The sequence below is a fragment of the Danio rerio genome, chromosome 15 (genome assembly GCF_049306965.1).
Source record: "Danio rerio strain Tuebingen ecotype United States chromosome 15, GRCz12tu, whole genome shotgun sequence".
Classification (NCBI taxonomy): Eukaryota; Metazoa; Chordata; class Actinopteri; order Cypriniformes; family Danionidae; genus Danio; species Danio rerio.
The window spans coordinates 29,534,019-29,554,517 of record NC_133190.1 but is presented as its reverse complement, the minus strand read 5'-3'; the positions used below and the strand labels follow the sequence as shown (position 1 = coordinate 29,554,517).

The window sequence follows — 20,499 nt, the reverse complement described above, 5'->3', positions numbered from 1 at the left end:
CAGTCAAATCTGTTTCTGTAATAGTTAAATTACAGTGAGTTAGTGCATCTAGCTTATTATTTTATAGCTATATTGTACTTTAACATGCTATATCACTTGACATCGGATTATAAATCTACTTTATTCTAGTGAAAATACCTAAGGTGGCTGGATAAACATTTATAGACCATTTACTGTTGCAGGGGGTGTTCAGCGGAATTAATTTAAGCTTTTTTTAATGGGGGCTGGAGGGTGGAGGACTTCTAGGGGCTAAGCCCCTATTCCCTTCGACTCTAGCAACGCCCCTGGTCCTGTTATACTAAAGGGCTTCCAATAAACTGTCAGGACCAACATCCCCTGGTTATGTCAATACAAGATATACAATATACAGAGTCATTTTAACATAGCATAGCACCACAAACTAGAAAATAAATTTGCAATTCTTAATCTGGTATATGTAATGTACAGCTAAATGTGTAATCATGGTCCATACCATTACACTGGATGATCATTTGCAGATTATAATGTTATTTTAAATCCATTTACACTAAATCTATTTACACTGTTTATTTTCACTATAATTTATTTATTTAGAAATCTATAGATCTACAAAGTCTTTCATGCTGTTTGGCTAAAGTAAAAGCTCTTAAAATAAAGCTTTAAAATATTATAGAATTGGTTGCTTGAAAGTAAGATCGATAGTAAAACTGTAAAAATTCAAAAAGACCTAAAACAGGAAAGTAGTCAAATACAGATCCACAACAAAGAAGCAAGAATCAATCAGAATTGAAAAAGACAAATTAGCACATTATTAAAAAGCACTAACAGAAAAGGCAACACTTTTATTTTAATCTGTCTTGCCAAGTTACCTCGGAAGTACAAACTCAGGAGAACGCAAGTACAGAGAACACATTCTCTGACAAATGAGATGCTGCGTTCTTCCCTGGTTCTTCCTGATGGTCACATGACATTCACACATTTTTTAACAGGAAATTATTTAAACATTACAGCATTCATAACACAATTTATTATTTTTTCCCTTTTCACAATATATACTATGCATAAATACCTTACAAATATATGTTTCACAATACAAATAAAACGGATTTTATTGTGAATTTTAGCAAATAAACACCCTTAATATGTTTATGCCTATATTAAGATTTTCATATTATTGTTTACTTTCAAATTCAGGGAAACTCCTGAGGTAAATAAGTTATATCTCAGAATTTTAATAATAAATCTATATAAAATGCTTCCATTCCTAACTCCAGTTGCAATGACTTCTGGGACTTCCAGAGCGAGTTTGGTGCTCAAGCCCGCATTAGTGCATCCTCAATATCAAGAACACATCCAGGAACTTTCACACATCCTCCATTCCTACGGTCTTGAGTTTTGGAACAGATCTTTGGCAGTTTATGATGACGTTACACGCGAACACGAGGACTCAAGATCGCTGAAGAACGCATATTGAGAAACAGCCATCGTCTACAGCAGGGTTACCCAAACCCCTGGAGGGCCGAGATCCTGCATAGTTTTGCACCAACTTTCTTCAACACACCTGCCTGGAAGTTTCTAGTATACCTAGAAAGAGCTTGATTAGCTGGTTCAGGTGTGTCTAATTGGGGTTGGAACTAAACTCTGCAGGACACTGAGCCTCCAGGACCAACTTTGGGCAAACCCTAATCTACAGGTAATATGCTTATTTTATCCTTTAAAATATGCAGCTTCACATTCCACACAATAATAGGCGTTTAATTAAAGACAGTAATAAATTGTTGTAGAAACAAGTCATTAATGAACCAAGCAAGCATCACTGGGATTTATCTCATTTTAGCACCATCACTACAATCTTACTTTAACTGTGACAGAAAATGATGGTCATGAGCTGGCTAAAGTGACTATGTATTTTTTAAAAGGTACAAATATAAAGCAGTAGAAAGCGCACTAATCACTTAGCAGACACATGCAAAAGTAGCAACGATGTCATCAGGACTGATATCAAACATCACTGCAGTGGCTGATTTGACAGCTGAAATCAGGAGAACAGCTGAAGTGGTTCACAGAAAAAGAAGGTCATACACAATGACCTAACTCCCTGAAAGAGCACAGTACATTAACAAAGCAAGACTCACACTGCTGTTTAGACATCTCTCTTAAACAATGAGTGTTTTCAGTTAGTTAAGCATTAGGGGAGTAAAGCATTAGGTAAGTGTCTATATCAAACGTGGCTGAAATAAAATATCTAAAAGACTAAATACAGTATAGACTAGTGGTTGCTAGCACGTTTAAGGTAATTATTAAAAAGTTTTCCATAACTGAAATAATGTACAATAAGATCAAATAAAATAAAATAATTAAAAATGTAAACCTAAAAACTAAAAACAAGCCTAAAATTAGAGCTAACTTTAAAGTACAAAGCTAAAGAGCACCTATGAAGCTCCTATGCAATTTTATTTTACATTCTATGGCAAAAACACCATTGAGCCTCCCTAGATCCCCATTGTATGGGCACGCCTCAGTTATAAACACTCACAAAACATACATTTGGACAACTATGTGGATATATTAAATTGTTCACACAAAAATACACAAAGAGAGACTTTCACTTTCACTTCACTCATAGTTTGTGCATTAACAGACTTGCGTGTACTAGTTGCAGAGCGATCATAAGGTTTTTTTTGCGCCAAGTTTTAAGTAATCAATCAGAGAAGAGGATAAATTGCATTACTTTGATAATTTTAATATAGCATATAATAACGAAATCCAAAAATTATAGTATAATATTGAGATTTTTTTTTTTATCTCACGTCCAACCTGCAGGATCATTGAGGCCCACTAGTGGGCTACGGCCCACCGGTTGAGAATCCCTGAGCCACACTATCTCCCTAATTTGAGTTCAAATTGTTTACAGAAAGGTAAGATTATTTTATTTGTGTTTTCTGTTTGCTCTAGAGAAAAATTGGTGTTTTATTTCTGAATATTTTAGAAACATTTTGAATAAATGTTTAGTTCATTTCTTTTCAGTTTCTTTTTTAACTAACACTCAATGCATTTTAAAAGCTACAATACAGATTTTTGAGCTGAAGCTTGACTACAAATTTAAATCAAAAATCAAATCGAAATCGCAATATCCATCAAAAAAAAAAAAAATCATAATTAGATGTTTTCCCCAAATCACACAGCCCTAACATCAACCTCAAAAAATATATACATATGCCAGAGTATCTGACGATTTGATAAATCAGGGACTAAGTTAAAGGATAGTGAGAGAGTAGTCTGAATAAAAAAATAGAAATCCAAACAAATTGCTAAAATTAAAATGTAAATTGTAGAGAATTGGGGATTTGGAAAGTAACACCCCATCCATAAAAGCAAAATCTCAAATCTATGCTGTGCAAACTTTAGTACAGTTTGCTTTACAGTACACAATCATACTAATCTACTATCTCAGAAGTGAGATGCAAATTAAAAACACAATAACCAGTTAAATGCCAGCAAAACCCCTCATGTCTGGTGTAGATATGCTGAAACTTTGCATTAATGTGTTCACTTGCTCACTGTCTTGTCAAGCTGCATGCAGTGAGAATCTCTGGACTAGGAAACTGAACCAAGTGTAAAACCACACTTGCTTTTTACCAGCCCGCTTGACTCAGCCACAACACAGAATGTCCAGTTCATTATTACAGAGGTTCTGTTTGTAAGGAGGACAATCTCCCATTCCCCAGCCACAGCTCTGAGTGCTGCACATTTGAGGGTACAATTTTTTGGGCATGTTGACGGGCAAGAAGTATATGAACAGAGACAGGTGTGTGCGTGCAAACAGCTGACTGACTGACATACACGTAGACGCACAACACGGTTCAGCACAACATAGGATGTCTCTTGTCTGCCGCCACATATGCTAGACTCAGCTAAGGAAAGAAGGATAAGGGATGAAATGGGATTGGACTTGAGGACAGGACACCAACGCGATGTCAACTCTGTTATAATGTATAAGCCTCAGACTCAGCACGTCTATTGGAAAAAATGAGGACTGAGAGCAAGTCGGGATTTTAAAGCTAGAAACTTAACCAAACGCAAGGCTGAATTATTCAAACATGCAGCTGATGCACTTTTGACGACTCTTTAGTTCCAAACTAGATGAGTGAGAGCCCTTAAAACAACCTCAGCCCAAAGTGTTCTAAATGACAATGAGCTGCAGGCCTGTTTAAAAGTTGACCAGACGTGCCACTGTTTCGTTAGCGAATTTCCCATTCAAACTTTGCATTTAAATAAAAATAAACAATTGGAATAAGTCATAATTATGTTTAGTCGGTATGTAAATGTGCACTGCAGTCATCGATATGGCAGCCAGTCTTTACCGGCATGTTCATGTTACATGGAGAGCGACCGCATGATAGGTCCAGTGATTGTAATACATCTGGCTTGAGAACTAACGACCGAGTACAGCAAAGATCCATATGCGGGAGAGAGCAGGTTTGCATGTTTGTGTAAATTCAGGCAATCATCTGGCAAATGACGGTTTGATGACACTTAAGTGGCTTGAGCAAGAGTCAAAAGTTCATGCAAACTCATGCCGTATTTCAAATCCTCCAACACAGTTCTCGCAAATGAGAAATTCTATCGCCAGCTATGGTTAGGCATGGTGTTTAAATGTCTAGTGATTTACAACAATTATATTTTACGCAATTGTTTGACTATTGTTCGGCAACAAAAGCTAAATGTGCAGTTGATGTATTAAGCACATCCAATATATTACTAAACCAATTTTTATTAAGTAGTAAATACCTAAAACGGAACAGAAATGTCAACTCCATGATGATATTGGTTTAAAGTCATAGCAAACCAAATTACAAAGGTAAAAAATGATCCTGACCTAACGACTACTAGGTCAGGTAGTTAGACTAAAAAAGTCTGCAAAAAGTATTTCTAGTTCAAGATTTTCTTTTCACAAAATTTAATTTTCATAGTTGCATAGAAATGTTTTCCTTTTACAGTTAATTTGTAGGATGTGATGATTTAACTAAGCTTTTTCTGTCACTTTACTCACTTTTAAAAATAACAATGTTCAGTTTCTTGTACAGACTTTTTTGTGCTTCACAAGTCTTCAATGTAGTCAGGAGCATTGGATATTGCTAATGAAAATTTGTTTTATCATTTTCAAAGTGTCAGTAGCTGCTTACTTGCATTTTATGAATCAACAAAGACCGCAATTTCAGCTAAATCTTCTTCAATGTTAAAAAAATGTCAGCTGTCATTTTTTGGGTGAACTTACTCTTTAATAGACAGTGAAAGGTCTGTGAATGTAAGTGTTAAATGGTGTGTAGAAACTCACCCTGTGCGCTTGGTGATGGTGCCCAAGGTCATGGGTTGTTTGATCTGAGCCAGTGGTAGCACAACCGTCAAACTGGGTAACGAAGACAGACGTGGGTTACCCATGTTGTTATTGGTGAAGTTGTTGAAAGATTCTTGGCTGGTAAGTTTGGCTGTAAAAAAAAAATGAAAAAAGACATTTAAGTTTGAAATCAAATTATTATTATTATTTTTTTACCATACAGATAGAACATTTTCTCTACGATATGTTTAAACCTTTTAGAAATAAAATGTTGCTCTTTTAAGCATTCTATTTTCAACACTGAGCAATTAAAATTAGTATACTACAATAATTCTAAAAATAACGACTGCTTAAAATTCAGCTATCAATTAATTTTAAGTGTGTAAATGACATTAAATTTTTAAAAATAAGTCTTATTAAATGCTTGTATAAAAAAATATAAGAATAGTGATGAATGGCCAACAGCTAAAATACAAAGGATTAATTCATAACTTATTATATCTTCTCAGAAACTAAAACAAATCAGACACAAGGTTTCTACAGCTCTGCTCTTTATTATCCACCTTCATCTGTTTTTATTTTTAATGTGTTGCTTCTCAGTCTAACTAGTACAGGGATCAATTTGATCAATGCTTCCATGCACTTCAAAAAACTATATAGTGCGCATGTACTCAAATATTCCAAACAAAGTTGAAGTGCGGCTTTTTTGTTTTTTTAACTCCATTATTTTTTCCCCTTTCGACATACAATATTTCGGGGCAGCCCAATAATCTCAACGAACATTTTCCTTGCTTCCATTGTAATAAGGCCAGGAAGAGGGTATTCAGGGGGTTGGAGAAATACCTGAGACACAAAACAATGATTATCTGAGGGCAAAAGCGCTGAGAGCGGCCGTGCCACAGTGTTGGAGGGGTTTTAGATCATTAGCCAGTCTCTCTGTCTCTCTCTAATACCCAGAAACGCTGTCTTTGTGCTTAACCAAAGAGAGGCCATTTAGGCCTCATGGCCCTCGATAAAGGCCTGCTTTGGCTGGAGACATTACACAAACCCCTGCGCCATTCCACACAGGGCCCGGATCTCAAGGGCCCTTCACATTTCAAAACCACTACACCCCAAGCGCAGCCACCTTTTGTGTGCAAGAGCAGCAGAAAAGAAAAGGAATTCGAACAGGAAGCAGCCTGAAAACCCATGATGGTGCTTCTGATGGACAAAGACGAGGAGTAGAGGAAGAAAAATCTTAATGAATTTAGCATCTTTCCAAGAAGGACACACTCAGTCTCTGTGCACGTTTGAACCAACACTAAATCAAAACCCGGACACGCATGCAAACATCGTCACGCCGGCAGAGCTTAAGCCCTCAAAAAAAATATATATAAGCAGACGCCTCTTGCACGGGATGATGTGAAACTCAGCCACCGGATGACGTAAACCAGAGTGTGGCAGGCTTGGACGAAACCCTCAAGAATGGCACGTCCGAGAGAGGCAAGGCGCCTGGCCAGTCAAAACGATCCTGCTTATGGAGCCGTCATTTGATTAATGACTCATGTGTGATGGCCTGCGCAGTGATACATGACAAGCCAATGGAAAGAAGATCCATCAATGCAAATCCACAGCCGTCGCAGGTCTAACTCCAAGAGGCCGGCCGGGTCGCCCTCTGTCACCTGACCCTTCTGTTCGAGCTCACTCCGCTCCATTTGCATTTTCTTCTAATGGCACAGACCTGGCCAGCCCTGTCACTGATATCTTGTTTTTCCCCCTCAAGCTGTTCTATTTGCATCTGATAAAGCAATGAACACAAGCGATCCATTTAAACTGACGCTTTCCATTCGTTATTTGGTCGATTTGCACACCAGAAGCTAGAAAAAACAACATTCCTACGCAAACAGCGTCCACACCAACGCTGAAGTGAAATAAACAACGTGACCTCGACAGGCACCGATGCGCGAAACGTGCCTGGGGACAAAATATTGCACGACGTTCCAAAGTGTCAGTCGTTGAGAAATGACCAGGCTTTAGGAGCATCTGCGGAAGAACAGAAAAAAATGTTGCTCTCTCCCTGTTTGGGAAAAGGTTGATATATATTCTGTTTTACCCATTCATGTCTTTCGCGCTTGTCCAGGTTTCCCAGACATGCTCCTGTAAGAGCGTAGTTCACAGCAGATTGGGATTAAGAGGGGAAGAAAAAAATAGAGGGATGAGTGGAGAGGAAAAGGAACAATGGCGGTACCGCCGCACTCAGGGGGAAGGCGCTGTCATGTCAAGCCTGCCTGTGCCAATTCCCAGAGCTATCATTATTAAAATACACACTTTCAAAGGAGGAGTACTACAAGTGGAAGGTGGAGGGAAAAAAAGGAAAGTAAGTAAAAGGAGAGGCCAGAAAGTGCCGGATAAAAGCAATCCCTGTGGACAAAGTGAAAACAAATTAAAAGGACCATTATAAAACACAGATGCTGCAAAGAAAATAAACTTCACAAGATTTAGTGTTTTCAAAAGAAATCAGACTTTGGTGGAAAAGCCATTTCTGGTTGCCTCTGCTTTTACAGTATCTGCTAGCTGCTATTTTCAGGCTTTCACAGAGGGGTCAAGCCAGCCTATGTGAAAATGGCCAACTGCCAGTCTTTTCCCTGACTGCTGGTGAACGAGAGTGCTTTTAAAGTGACAGCAGAGCTTTTTTTCCCCCCTCCTCAAAGTTTTCAGGATTGCACGACATTGGCTTTAATGAGCAGAAACATTATATGAAACTTCCTGACTACAAGCAGACTTCGTGCCACACTTAAATTTTCACCATGAGACATGAATCGTACATTTTCTGTTTCCTCCTCGTTCCATGTGCTGATTTCACTGCAAAAGTCGCTGCATGATTACAAGCTATTGCAGATTTATTCATTGCTGCATTATAGGCATAGAACAAAGAACGCGTTCTCATGCGTGTAATTTATTAACCAAACTACATACGAACATCTCGCTACGAGGCTGTCTGAAATCAGATCCAATAGTTTACAACATGTCAGCATTTACAGCTCATCAGAGGAGCACCTTGGTGACAGTGGGAATCTACACTCTTCTGTGGCTCAGATAACAGCCTTACTCAAACCATATGTGAGAGGGTTTGTTTGCAAGGCAATCTGTGTATGTGTGTGTGTGAGGATGTTTCACCTCAGACGAGCAGACTTCGCAAACGGTGCATGAGAAGATGAACAGGAAGGCATCCGCAGACTCAATCAATGCACCTCGGCATGTGGCTCTGATCAGGAGCACGTAATCTGATCATGTCAATTTACTTATGGGTAAGTGGGAAGCGTATTCTCTCCTCCCAGTCATGAACGCTGCAGTGTCATTTCAGACATGTCTAAATGAAACCCTATGCTGATTTGTCGGACAAAAAAAAGACATGTTCATTTAAAAAGCACAAGGATGTCAGTCAACTGTTGTTACAACTGTTATGGACAGCGATGTGAACACAACAATCTCAATATTCAGTTAATGAGTCTTAAAAATGTGATATATAGTATCAGTGATATCAATAAAAACAACTTAGTCTTAGTCTGAAATCTCAGTTCGGATACATAAAAGTTTAAAAAATAAGGTAGGTACCAGGCACAAAAATAAACACGACTACACAAAAAAAAAAAAAAAAAGAAGCCTATTATTATTTAATAATTAATTATTTACACTATTTATAATTAATTATACAAATTGTATACTTATTGTTGTCCTATTAATATTAGTAATACTAATACATGATTAGATTAATTAAACAAATAAGCCAAACCATACATATTGAACAAATTTAATTAATTACAATACAAAAACAAATACAGGGAAGTAGTATATATAAAAAAAATTATAAATTAAAATAAATATAAATAAATATAAGAAAAACACAAATAAATAAATAAATAAATAAAGCACCAACCTTAATACATATTTTAACACGTGTATAAAAAACCCCAAAACAAACACAGAAAACAAATTTTAAAAAGATACTTAAAAAAAATAGTTAATAATTTATACTTTTAGTTAAAATATATATATATTTTTTTTTAATTTACATGTGGCTTATTTTATCCTATTTTATAGTTTTTCTTTCTAAATATTTAAAATTAATTACAATTATTATTAAATGAATTATTTTAATGTAAAATATAATAATGCTTACTACTAAGAATTCTACTGATTTATGATTACATTACAATTGAACAATGGAATGAGTCATTAAAAATAGTGCTGCTACAGCTGGGAAAAAAGGGAACGAGCAGTAAATCTTGTTTCTTGTGCCATAAATGTGTTAAACAGCACTGACTAATCATGTCTTTAATAAATATTTGTTAAAACTGTTCTAGCCTTGAAATGTCAATAATCAAAATTCTATTCCCTTTCCAAATGCACACCAAAGAGGTAATCATACACTGCCTAGAGCAAGCACTATTTTCAAACTCTTTAATGCAATTAAAATATCTAGTATCCAACCACAACATCAACCCTGCACAACTGGCAAAGTTCATAATTACAACCAAAAATTACAAGTCAAAGTTAGTTTTGACTGGTGGAATTCTGAAAAGAGTATGCTTTAAAGTATATAAAGCATTTGCAATAAGAAATTAAAAACCAGATATTTTCATCATTACCAGACTTGATTTGACAATACAACAAAAACAAGATTATCCAACAGCCACAAAATAAGCAATATAATCTATGTATTTGCTTACCATAAAATTATATTGTGCAAACACAAGCATATCAACTTGTGGTTTTGGTCAAAGTTACACATTAAAAAAGGGAGCCTGGGGAAAAAAGGTTCATGTAAAATACTCAACCACCAAAGCTTTTTCAGCATACCTTTAAAAACACATGAACACACAATAAACTATAATTTGTAAACTAATATTTCAAAGAATCAAGAGCAGGAATGTTGCATTGCATCATGGTACAGAGAAACTTTGACTGTGGGACAGTGCAGGGTCTCAGGTCATGAGAAGTGTCAAAATCACATTTCCTCACAGTGGGAAAGGGCAGCGCAACATCATGGCTCACTCTGCCTGATAAAGACACACCAGCACAGTCCAAAAGATTCACATGAGAGCAAGATCAACAACATTATTTATAAAAAAAGAAGAAAAAAAAAAACACATACCAGGCCACCCAGGCCAAACAAACACACAACCTCAATAAGATGTTTACAACTGATGTACCAGGGGAAAGGCTTTGCTACTAGAGAGAACTAAGGGGAAAGGATGTAAATTGATGACATATTTAAATATATAGAGTCTTCAACATGAAGTGGATTAAAAATGTCTATCAAAGTTGTTCTAAAACTATTGAACAACTCCCAATATTGTCTTCAACAATTCTGAAAACCTTTTTTTCTTCATCCAGTTCAAATGTTGACTGTGTATATATTTTCTTAATCCTTATACCGTCTCACTATCCGTCAGAGCACTAGGTTTTACTTATTTAAAAAAGGTGTTAAAATATAATAACAATTTAAAGTTGTCACATACTTTTTTTAACATAAAAATGTGTCAAATATACAGTTCATGTACTCTTGAGTAACGACACACCATTATTTCACCTAGGGTTCCACAATATATCAATTCAGCAACAGTATCGCAATGTGGCAATCTGCAATACTCATATCGCAATATATGCAATGTTGAGTCTGAATTCTACAGGTAGTTGACCACGAGCTACAGAATTGTATTTAATCAGTATTTACATGAAATATATGCAATTTTTAATTCACTTAGATTTTTGTCTTGTTTCCAGTCCAAATATCTACATTTCAAACGCAAACACGATTATTTTACTTGCAGATAATCTTACTTGTTTTAAAGAAAAGAAAAACTTAATTTTGATTTATTTCTTCGGAAGTTGAATACAAAACTACATTTCTTACTCGATCTAAAACTGTTTAGATGTTTTAACTAGAAACAAAAAGCAAAGAAAGAAAAGCATTTTTTTTTTTTTTTGCATTCTGATTGTTTAATTTCTGTACCTGAATACTGTTTGACTGTCAAATAGTGCTATTCAAACTGTCTTGTGAAAGTGTATTTATATAGCAATATGTATCGCAGAAAAATAATAGCGCAATCTCAGATTTGTGCAATATCGTAAATATAAAATTTCACCCCTATTTTGCACTACTCCTTTTAAAAGTTAGGAGAAATATTAATAATTAATATGCTTTCTCTCACGATCTTTGTTTGTGCGTGAATTTTGTACTATTTTACTAGTTTTTTTTCTTTTTGTAATTACAGACAATATATGAATAAATAAAACATTTTCCTTTTAAAAAAACTATTAAAAATATTTATTAAAAGACAAAATGTATTAAAGAATGACAGATGTGAAATTAAAATATAAAGTTTATATAAAATAGGTAAAAACAACAGTTAATAAAATATCATATATACAATTTATAAATATAACATACTTTCTTTTCTTTCTTTTTTTTCAAAAAAGTATTAACAAAAATCTATAATAAATCATTTATTTACAGAATAAAAATCAATAAATAAATAAACGAAGGGAAGGAAGGAAGCACTGTTTGCTTTTAAGAGGAGCCCATTCATAAAACTCCGGACAAATTACAGAGCAACTCCAGCCCTTTTGCTGGATTAGATTCATATCAAGACAAAACGTAGTGGCATGATTCAGGCCTATAAGTATTTTTCTTCTATCTGCCAATAGACTGAAATAAAGCCCTACATCTGTAACAAGCCCGTCGACCAAATAAGAAAAAAAAAACTGAGAACACAGCGCCACACAGAGACCAGAAGCAGCACAACACCTAACAACAGCAACAGACTTCACAACCAGAGTCATAAATCTCTAGGAAAGGGAGTCTGAATGAGGCTGTACATGATGCAGAGTTGTGGTATGTTAAAACAAGAGCGGCGCTTTGATGCCTGGCCTGATTGCATGGCTGTTGTTTTGTGAGCAGAGGAGCTGAACTTTATCTTTAAGAGCCACTGTGAAGCTGTGATGGAATTTAAGTGTGTGTGTGAGAGTGTGTGTGTGTGTGTGTGTGTGTGTGTGTGTGTGTGTGTGTGTGTGTGTGTGTGTGTGTCACAAACAAGGGAGGAGGCAGTTTGTGATTACAGAGAGTGTTTGCTAGCCCTGCCCGTACAGATCGGATCATCTGGCTGCATGTCCAACAGACAGACAGACACACACACAAACTCTCTCACACACACAGTAAACAGAAGCTCTGATGTAAATGATTCAGCACAGGACCCAGTGAGTGTGACACACACTTTAAAGCCACTCTCGACACGAAAGCAAGACTTTTCTTTTCTGCTAAAGCGTTGAATCATTGAAACATTAAACAGAAGATGAAAGACTGTTTAATCACACATTTAAAATGCAAATATTTGCCGTATACATTATACACAAAAAATATACAGGTGGGTAACAAAACTTTAAAGACACAAGATGAAAATGTTGTGATGTGTATTAATATTATATTTATATATTCTCAAAAAGGTGGCAACACCAAAGCTCTAAAAATGGCAATTTATTAAATCAAAAAGGCTGACACTTAGCATGTAACATTTCAAGCTCACCGGCTCATTGGTTCATGTGTTAGCCTTTTTATTTAATAAATTGCCATTTTTGGAGATTTTAGTGTTGCCGCCTTTTGGATATATGTATTTTTGCACTTCTTGCTGTTTGGCTGAGCACCCGTTTAAAGTAATGTGCGAGCTTTTGAGCATTTTTAAAAAAAAAATTTTTTATATATATTATATTTAGAAATTTGATTTGAGATTTGAGCGAAAATGTACAATGCAATATGTTTTTTTATTATTATTAGAAATTACAAGATTCATCAAGTCCTCAAGAATATTATTATTACATTAATATAGATAAAAATATTTGTACATATAACATAAATAATAATATTAAATAAGATATTAATATAATTTATTCCTGCACTGACAAAGCTGGCATAAACTATTCCAGACTTCAGTGTGACGTAATACTTTTGAAATAACTTTAAAATGCCTAAAATTGTTGTGAAAACACAAGATTATTATTTAATATTTATACAATATTATTTTACAACTAAAGTTCAACAGAAGCATTTATTTAAAATTGAAATCTTTATAAATAGTCATTTTTTTAATTTAACTAAATTGAATTAGACAAGTGAGAAATTAAAATATTTCCTGTCATAAAAAATAATAATTTTCCTGTTAGCTTACAAGACACTGTAAAACCCAAAAAGTTAAGGTAACTCAAACCATTTGAGGAAACCGATAGCTACAAACTATTTACTTTCAAAAACTAAACTTAATGAGTACTGTGAATTTAATCCATTTGAGTAAATGAAGCAATTTTAGCACAGTAAAACCCGATAAATGAAGAAAAATGAAACCAACTGAGTACTGTAAAACCTAGTAAGTTAAGGCAACTCAAACCATTTGAGGAAACCGATTACTACAAACCATTTGAGTTAAAAAACAATCTATATGAGTACTGTGAACTTACTCCATTTAAGTTGAAGTAGTGAGGTATTTAATTAACTCAATACCTTCAACATTGAGTTTAAAACTATTTTCAAATTAGTACAATTAACTTTCAGCAAATGTTGAGTTCACTACACTTTAACTTGATAAAGTTGACTATTGGGTTTTACAGTGTAGGGCCATAATATCACCACATACAATTTTGATTAATGTATTACTAAAATTACCAAATGCTTTTTCATAGTTTGCTCAAGACGTTAACAGATAAAACCTTATTGTAAGTTTAAAAATTTAATGAAAGTCACGCAGTAACTGTATGATCTCCTTCTTCTTAATATGCGTACTGTTGAGCTTTTTAAAACCCTTTTCTCCAAACAACATTGCGTCATCAGTTTTGCCAAAGCATCCACGTCTGCCTGTTTTTGCTTTAAGATGATGAATGGTGTAAACAGGCGTCGTTACTGATAAAACAAGGCCGAAACCCAAACATGTCGTATGCTGACTTAAAATGGCTCAAAGGAAGTATCCCGTTATCCCGGACTCAAAAACAGTGAATTAACAGCTTCCTTGTTTTTCCTTTCAAAACTGTCAATGAACATACGCAAAGAAGGAGACCACCACGTTTTGCAAAACAGACACTCCAAATTTCCTGAAAGCTAATGTTGACCGTCTGGACGCCTCCATCACACTCCTCACGTCCTCCTTGAGTATGGCAGATTAACCACGGTACAGCATGGCTAACAATGTGGCCAAAATACTGTCAATTGACGGAAACACAAGTGTTACACTTCAAAAAACATTTTCTTTTGACATTTATACACTTTTTTCGACACTCCATAATGCTTTGTGCAAACTTCTGTCAAACTGTAAACAAGCGGGTTCAATTGGATACCATTCTTCTGCGCACAGTTCAGCAACTAAATTAAGTTTCTTAATTACTAATTTCATCATTAAATTTGCATTTATGTCACTTTTTTAATAACTGTCTGAAATGTCATTTACTTATTAAAGGAATTGAATTACTTCTCAAATCCATATAAATCTCAATGCATATGCCATATGAATTACACTCCTTACATTTTTCAACTGAAACAAACATGGCCCTTAAAAAAATCATACTTGAAGGTGCAGTAGGTGATCTTCCAAAATGCTAACAGCTTAGCATAAATCTCTGAATCACATTACTTCCCCTTGCCGTCCAGAGCCACGCCTCCTGATACATGAGTACGCGCACCTTAAAGATGACAACAGAACCCTCTCTCATGTGTTAAAAGTGACAAGTGCTTGTCCGGCGGTATGCAGGAATTACACTTATTACTAACCCAAACTGACATGCTATTTCAGAGCGAATATTCAGAGTAGCATGGTAAACAATTTAAGGACAGCGTCCTTATTGTTCATTTCATGACAGGTCATTATTGTTCAAAAATGAACAAATGTGAATATAAAACCATCTTCACCTCAGTAAATCTGGCTAGGTGGAATAGAGCTATTTACTTGTGTTTTGTTGTTAAACTAATTAAAATCTACATTATCGATGCTGTAAAAGGACCTTATGAAACTGAAAATAGCTACATCAATCTTTCATCAGAAGATTTTAGAGGCTAAAATAGTTTTAAAACAGAACATTACCTGTCTTTAAAAAAATCTTCCAAGGTGTCATCCTTTCTCCAGTATGCAAAGGTAACTCCATATATTGATTCAGGTTTTTAAAAAGTTTCGATTCAACATGTTTTTACCGATCGCACTCGCGCGCTCTCTCTCTCTCTCTCTCTCTCGATCTCTCATGAAGGCGCAATGCACAAACGGCAGAGCTGCGCAAACGGCTGCGCAGTTGTTCAAATCTGCATTTGCTGACAGACAATTTGAGCCACTTATTGGAATTATGAGACATGTCAGCCCAACTCTATTTAATTGGATGAACATTTTTTAGTTTTATGCTTTACCCAGAATATAAAAATACATATAAATACATGTAGATCATTTACTTTAATATCTTCTGGTTTATGCGGACTTTAAGCATGTGCTATCGTCTAATAAATGCAAACTTTAGTTGAAAAAAACATAATTTTTCAGCTAATTGTCAGAATGAAAAATACAAATACTTAACTTTTTAGCATCTATACTATATATAGTCATTAAGTAATTGCACTCAGTTCATTCATAAGCATGTGCAATCATCTTGACAAATGAAATATTCTTTATTTAAAAAGTTGAATTTTCCTGCATATATTTTAGTCTAGCTGCCTAGACTGCAGCTTTGCACAGGAAGTTTGGCAAAAGGAGAAATGGTCGTGACTAATTGAGCCTGTTTTTTGTTTTTTTTTTCTCTAGGTTTTTTCCTTTACTTTCATCAATTGGTGAAGTTTGTTTCTCTCCACTGTCACCACTGGCTTGCTTGGTTTGGGACTTCTGAAGCTGCACATCGATGGATTTACTCTTCAGCAATTAGAGTTTCAGCAGTGAATATCCACACTGAACTGAACTAAACTGAACTTCAATCGTGAAAACTGGACTGACGCAGTTTCACTTTACTACAACTTCTATGTTAAGCTGCTTTGACAGTCTACATTGTAAAAGTGCAATAATAATACACATAAATAGAATTATGCTTCTCTAAACTGGTTTGTACAGAACTGATGAATTATAGTAAATATAGCTGTGATTTAATGACCTACTGTATAAATTAACAGTAATCATGTATATTACTTTTTCAGAAAGTAAGTAATTTAATTACAGTAACAATTATTTAGAAACTAATTACACCCAACAGTTACAGATAAGCTTGTGATAATAATGGATGCTGTGACAAATAAAAATAAAGCACACTCTTACTAAGTTTTCATTACATACAGTATATGCATAATTTCTAGCAAACCCTAATAATTAAAAAGATTTGTTTCACTTTTTTGAAAGTAAGTTTCCCAAAATGGAAGTGTGTGGCCCATAATTGGAAATGCAGTAGTCATATGCAAAAAAAAAAAAAAAAAAAAAAAAAAAAAAAAAAAAAAAAAGTGTATAGAGAGTACAGATAGGCTAACTGAAGAACTTACTGTAGCAGAAAGCAACACCTATAAGAATGAATTAAGTGTCTGTTGGAACTGAACAAATAGAGTCTTGTTGAATTATCTGACAATGTCATGAACCTAGGGCTAGGGGGATGTAGCTCTTAAAATAGACTGACAAAAACGCCACAATTAAACTGAGGGAGAAGAAAGCCCGATTGTGGTTTCTATTTTTACACAGTGCCAGCTCTGAAGGATGTGTACTTCTCTAGTTCCTTCCCTAAATCAATGAGTTGTCACAGGAGACAATTGCGAGTCTACTGTTGTGGCTACTGAGCCACGGCTTTTCTTATCAATCATTTATTTCTGCCGCCTCTGTTCATGCTCAAGGACCCAAAACTGAACAAAACCGACGGAAAAGCAAGCGGAAAGTGGTGCTGATAGCCTTTTCTCTTTTTGTGTCTGAACTAATCACAGAGGAAACGGATTCAAAAGTGTGACAACCACAAAAAACTATTTTGGTGATTTTTAGATTATGTAAATTGCCATTTTCTAGAGAGTAAAAACACGCATTTGTAAGAATCTAGCTCTCATTATAGTAAAAAAATAGACAAATACACTGCAAGTCTAAAGGTTTAGAGCAGGGGTTCCCAAACTTTTCAACATGCGACCCCCCAAACAACAATGCCAGTGACTCGCGACCCCCAACATTCTCTAAGGTTGTTATAGAAATATAAAAATTGCACACAACGATGCACACATACCAACAGGCCCAAGTGTATTCATTGTTTAATTTTGAAGAACATCACTCGAAGACTATCCTCCACATTTACTTTTAATAAGTGAGTGCCATAAAGGTGTCATAAAAGTTTAACCCGGTGCCATAAAATAAATCTGCTGCTGTGTCTTTTATATACAGTTGAAATCAGAATTATTAAACCCCCTAAATTATTAACACATTTCTAAACATAGTAGTTTTAATAACTCATTTCTAATAATGGATTTATTTTATCTTTGTCATGATGACAGTAAATAATATTTTACTTGATATTTTTTAAGACACTTCTATACAGCTTAAAGTGACATTTATAAGCGTAACTAGATTTGTTAGGTTAACTAGGCAGGTTAGGGTAATTAGGCAAGTTATTGTATGACGATGGTTTGTTCTGTAGACTAAAAAAAATATAGCTTAAAAGGGCTAATAATTTTAACCTTAAAATAGTTTTTAAAAAATTAAAAACTGTTTTTATTCTAGCCGAAATAAAACTAATAACTCTTTCTCCAGAAGAAAAAATATTTTCAGACATACTGTAAAAAATCCTCTGTTAAAAATAATTTGGGAAATATTTGAAAAAAATAAAAATAAATAAATTCAAAGGGGGTTTATTAATTCCGATTTCAACAAACAAAAGGCTGATGGCTTTTTATTAGCATTTTTGTATGTAACTATATATTTTTTTGTTCTGTATGTTAATTCTATTAGTTTAATAAAATGAATGAGATGTTTGGAAATCACCAAACGCCCACCCCCTCATTACCCCACGACCTCCTGGGGGTCCTGACCCTAACTTTGGGAACCACTGGTTTTGGAATTTGTGTCATACTTTACAATAAAGTTTCATTGGCTAATATATTTTCTAATTTGATCTAATTAGGAACAATAGTAGTACAGCATGCTTTAGTAACATCCAAATTTATGCTTGTTAACATTAGTTAATGCACCATGAGTTAACATGAACTAACAATGAACAACTGTACTTTCATTAACTAACGTAAACTAACATAAACAAATGCTTTAACAAATGTATTGTTCAATGTTTGTTCATGTTAGTAAGTGCATTATAGCATTAACTAACATTATTGTAAAGTGTTACCAAACTTTTATAATACTTTTTATTTAATTTTTTTAAGATTTCTCTTTTGAATTGTCATCCTAGATTACTGAAAAAAAAACTACAGAATTTCTAGCTTCTACAGAAAAAATGAAGCAGTAAAAAATATTTTAACATCAAAAATAAATTTAAAAAGAAATGTCAATTTTGTTAATTAAAAATAGCAGAGCAAAATAGAGTTTTGAAAGGGGATTTTTGAAACATATGAACAGATAGCATTCCAATTGTGCCAGATCTATTAATGGGCATCCCAGATCCATGGTCATGCCTGAGAATATAGGTCTCAGTAAAGATAAACATTCAGACTACTAGAAATACATTAATACATTTAACACTAGAATACATTTAATATTATTCATGTGGATTAATACTTGAATATACTTGAATAATACCTCAATGCACACTGGCTGGATAAATGAATTGATGTCTTACATTCAATTGGAACAGATTAAGTACATGATTCGAGGCTCGAAGTTTCTAGACAACTGGTCCCCCTTTATTAAATACTTTGAAGAACTCCCTTAAGAATAAATTTATTTATTTATTTTATTTTATTTTTCTTCTACGTCATTTGTATTTTTTTACTCTTTGAATGTTACCAAGTCCGTCATGTCAAATGATAACATATTGACCAAAAAAATAAACAATGCATTGCCTCAATGTTAACACTGACATATCTGGAAGTTTTTGTAATTCAAGATGATATAACCTGTTTTTATTTTATTTATTTTTGTATTAAGATGCACCTCTTTTGTATATTCCTTCTTTTAGATGTTGCCAAGTGTCTCATGTTTAATAAAAACATGGACTGAACAAATATGGCACACTGTCAACTTTTTTTCTTTTTCTTTCAATGCCGTGGTTGTGATAGCGGAGGGATAATGTACTGCTTTAAATTGTAAATGCAAAAACTCAATAAATAAATATATATTTTTTTTAAATAGTAAATATCAATTTCAAAAAAAAAAAAAGTTTAACTTAAAGTCTCGAGTAGATGTTAGAACTGTGGAGTGTAAAATGTCAAACACTGAAATATTTCATGAAAAATGAATGGCTAGTTTGAGAAAATAAATAAATAAAGCAACATCTCCGACAGGATATGTGAGCAGCTCAAGCATTCCAGATCCAAGTATATGAGCCCATAGGAGAGGCCCTCGGGGACTACGGAAAAGTGCAGACCACTTTGTCTCCCTTTCTCCCCCACACCGTTTCATCTTAATTCAAAAGCCACATCCTGCTATCCTCCCATCTTTTGGCTTAAGGACTTATGGAATGATCCTTGAGGTTATAAAATCCGGACAGTCCAAGGTTGCCTCTGAACTGCCTCAGACTTCTGTTTCTTAGATTCCTCCATCCTGTTCCCAGCCCCAAAAAAATGTCACCTCAGAACCCCGTTGTCAAAGTGGCTCATCGGACTGAGGCTGATAGGACTAATTGTTGACAGGTGCTTCTAATGCCTGGCTTTGAAAAGTGAGTCTGATTTACGACAGGGCTTCTGAGGCCCACTTTCACGGCTGCTGGTAGCCATCCTTAAACGGGACGCCAAGCATTCCGGCCATGTGATGTCACAGCCTTGCTCAAAGTGAAACCAGACAAAAAAAGGTCTTAATATTTAGTTGAAAAAGGTCAAAAGAAAAGATGAGTCACTCTGATTATGACTTGATTATAATAATAAACATATCAGCAAAATAGAAACTGTCAAGATAGATATCTACATGCATTATTAAATATAACTTGCAGATTATTTAAAAGTCTGCTAAATTGGACAAGTAAATGTTACATACACTGAAAAAAAGTATTCATTGGATTCACAAATG

At 34.6% G+C, this 20,499-nt stretch overlaps 1 protein-coding gene across 9 annotated transcripts in view; it reads right to left on the bottom strand.

The window, feature by feature from the left end:
• The window catches only part of bcas3 (BCAS3 microtubule associated cell migration factor), a 402,314-nt gene that overhangs the window by 286,570 nt on the left and 95,245 nt on the right, over positions 1-20,499 (bottom strand). For all 9 annotated transcript variants that reach the window (XM_021481360.3, XM_005157643.6, NM_200622.1 and 6 more), the window contains 1 exon segment: positions 5,318-5,468. In XM_021481360.3, coding sequence (XP_021337035.1) covers positions 5,318-5,468 — 151 coding nt within the window.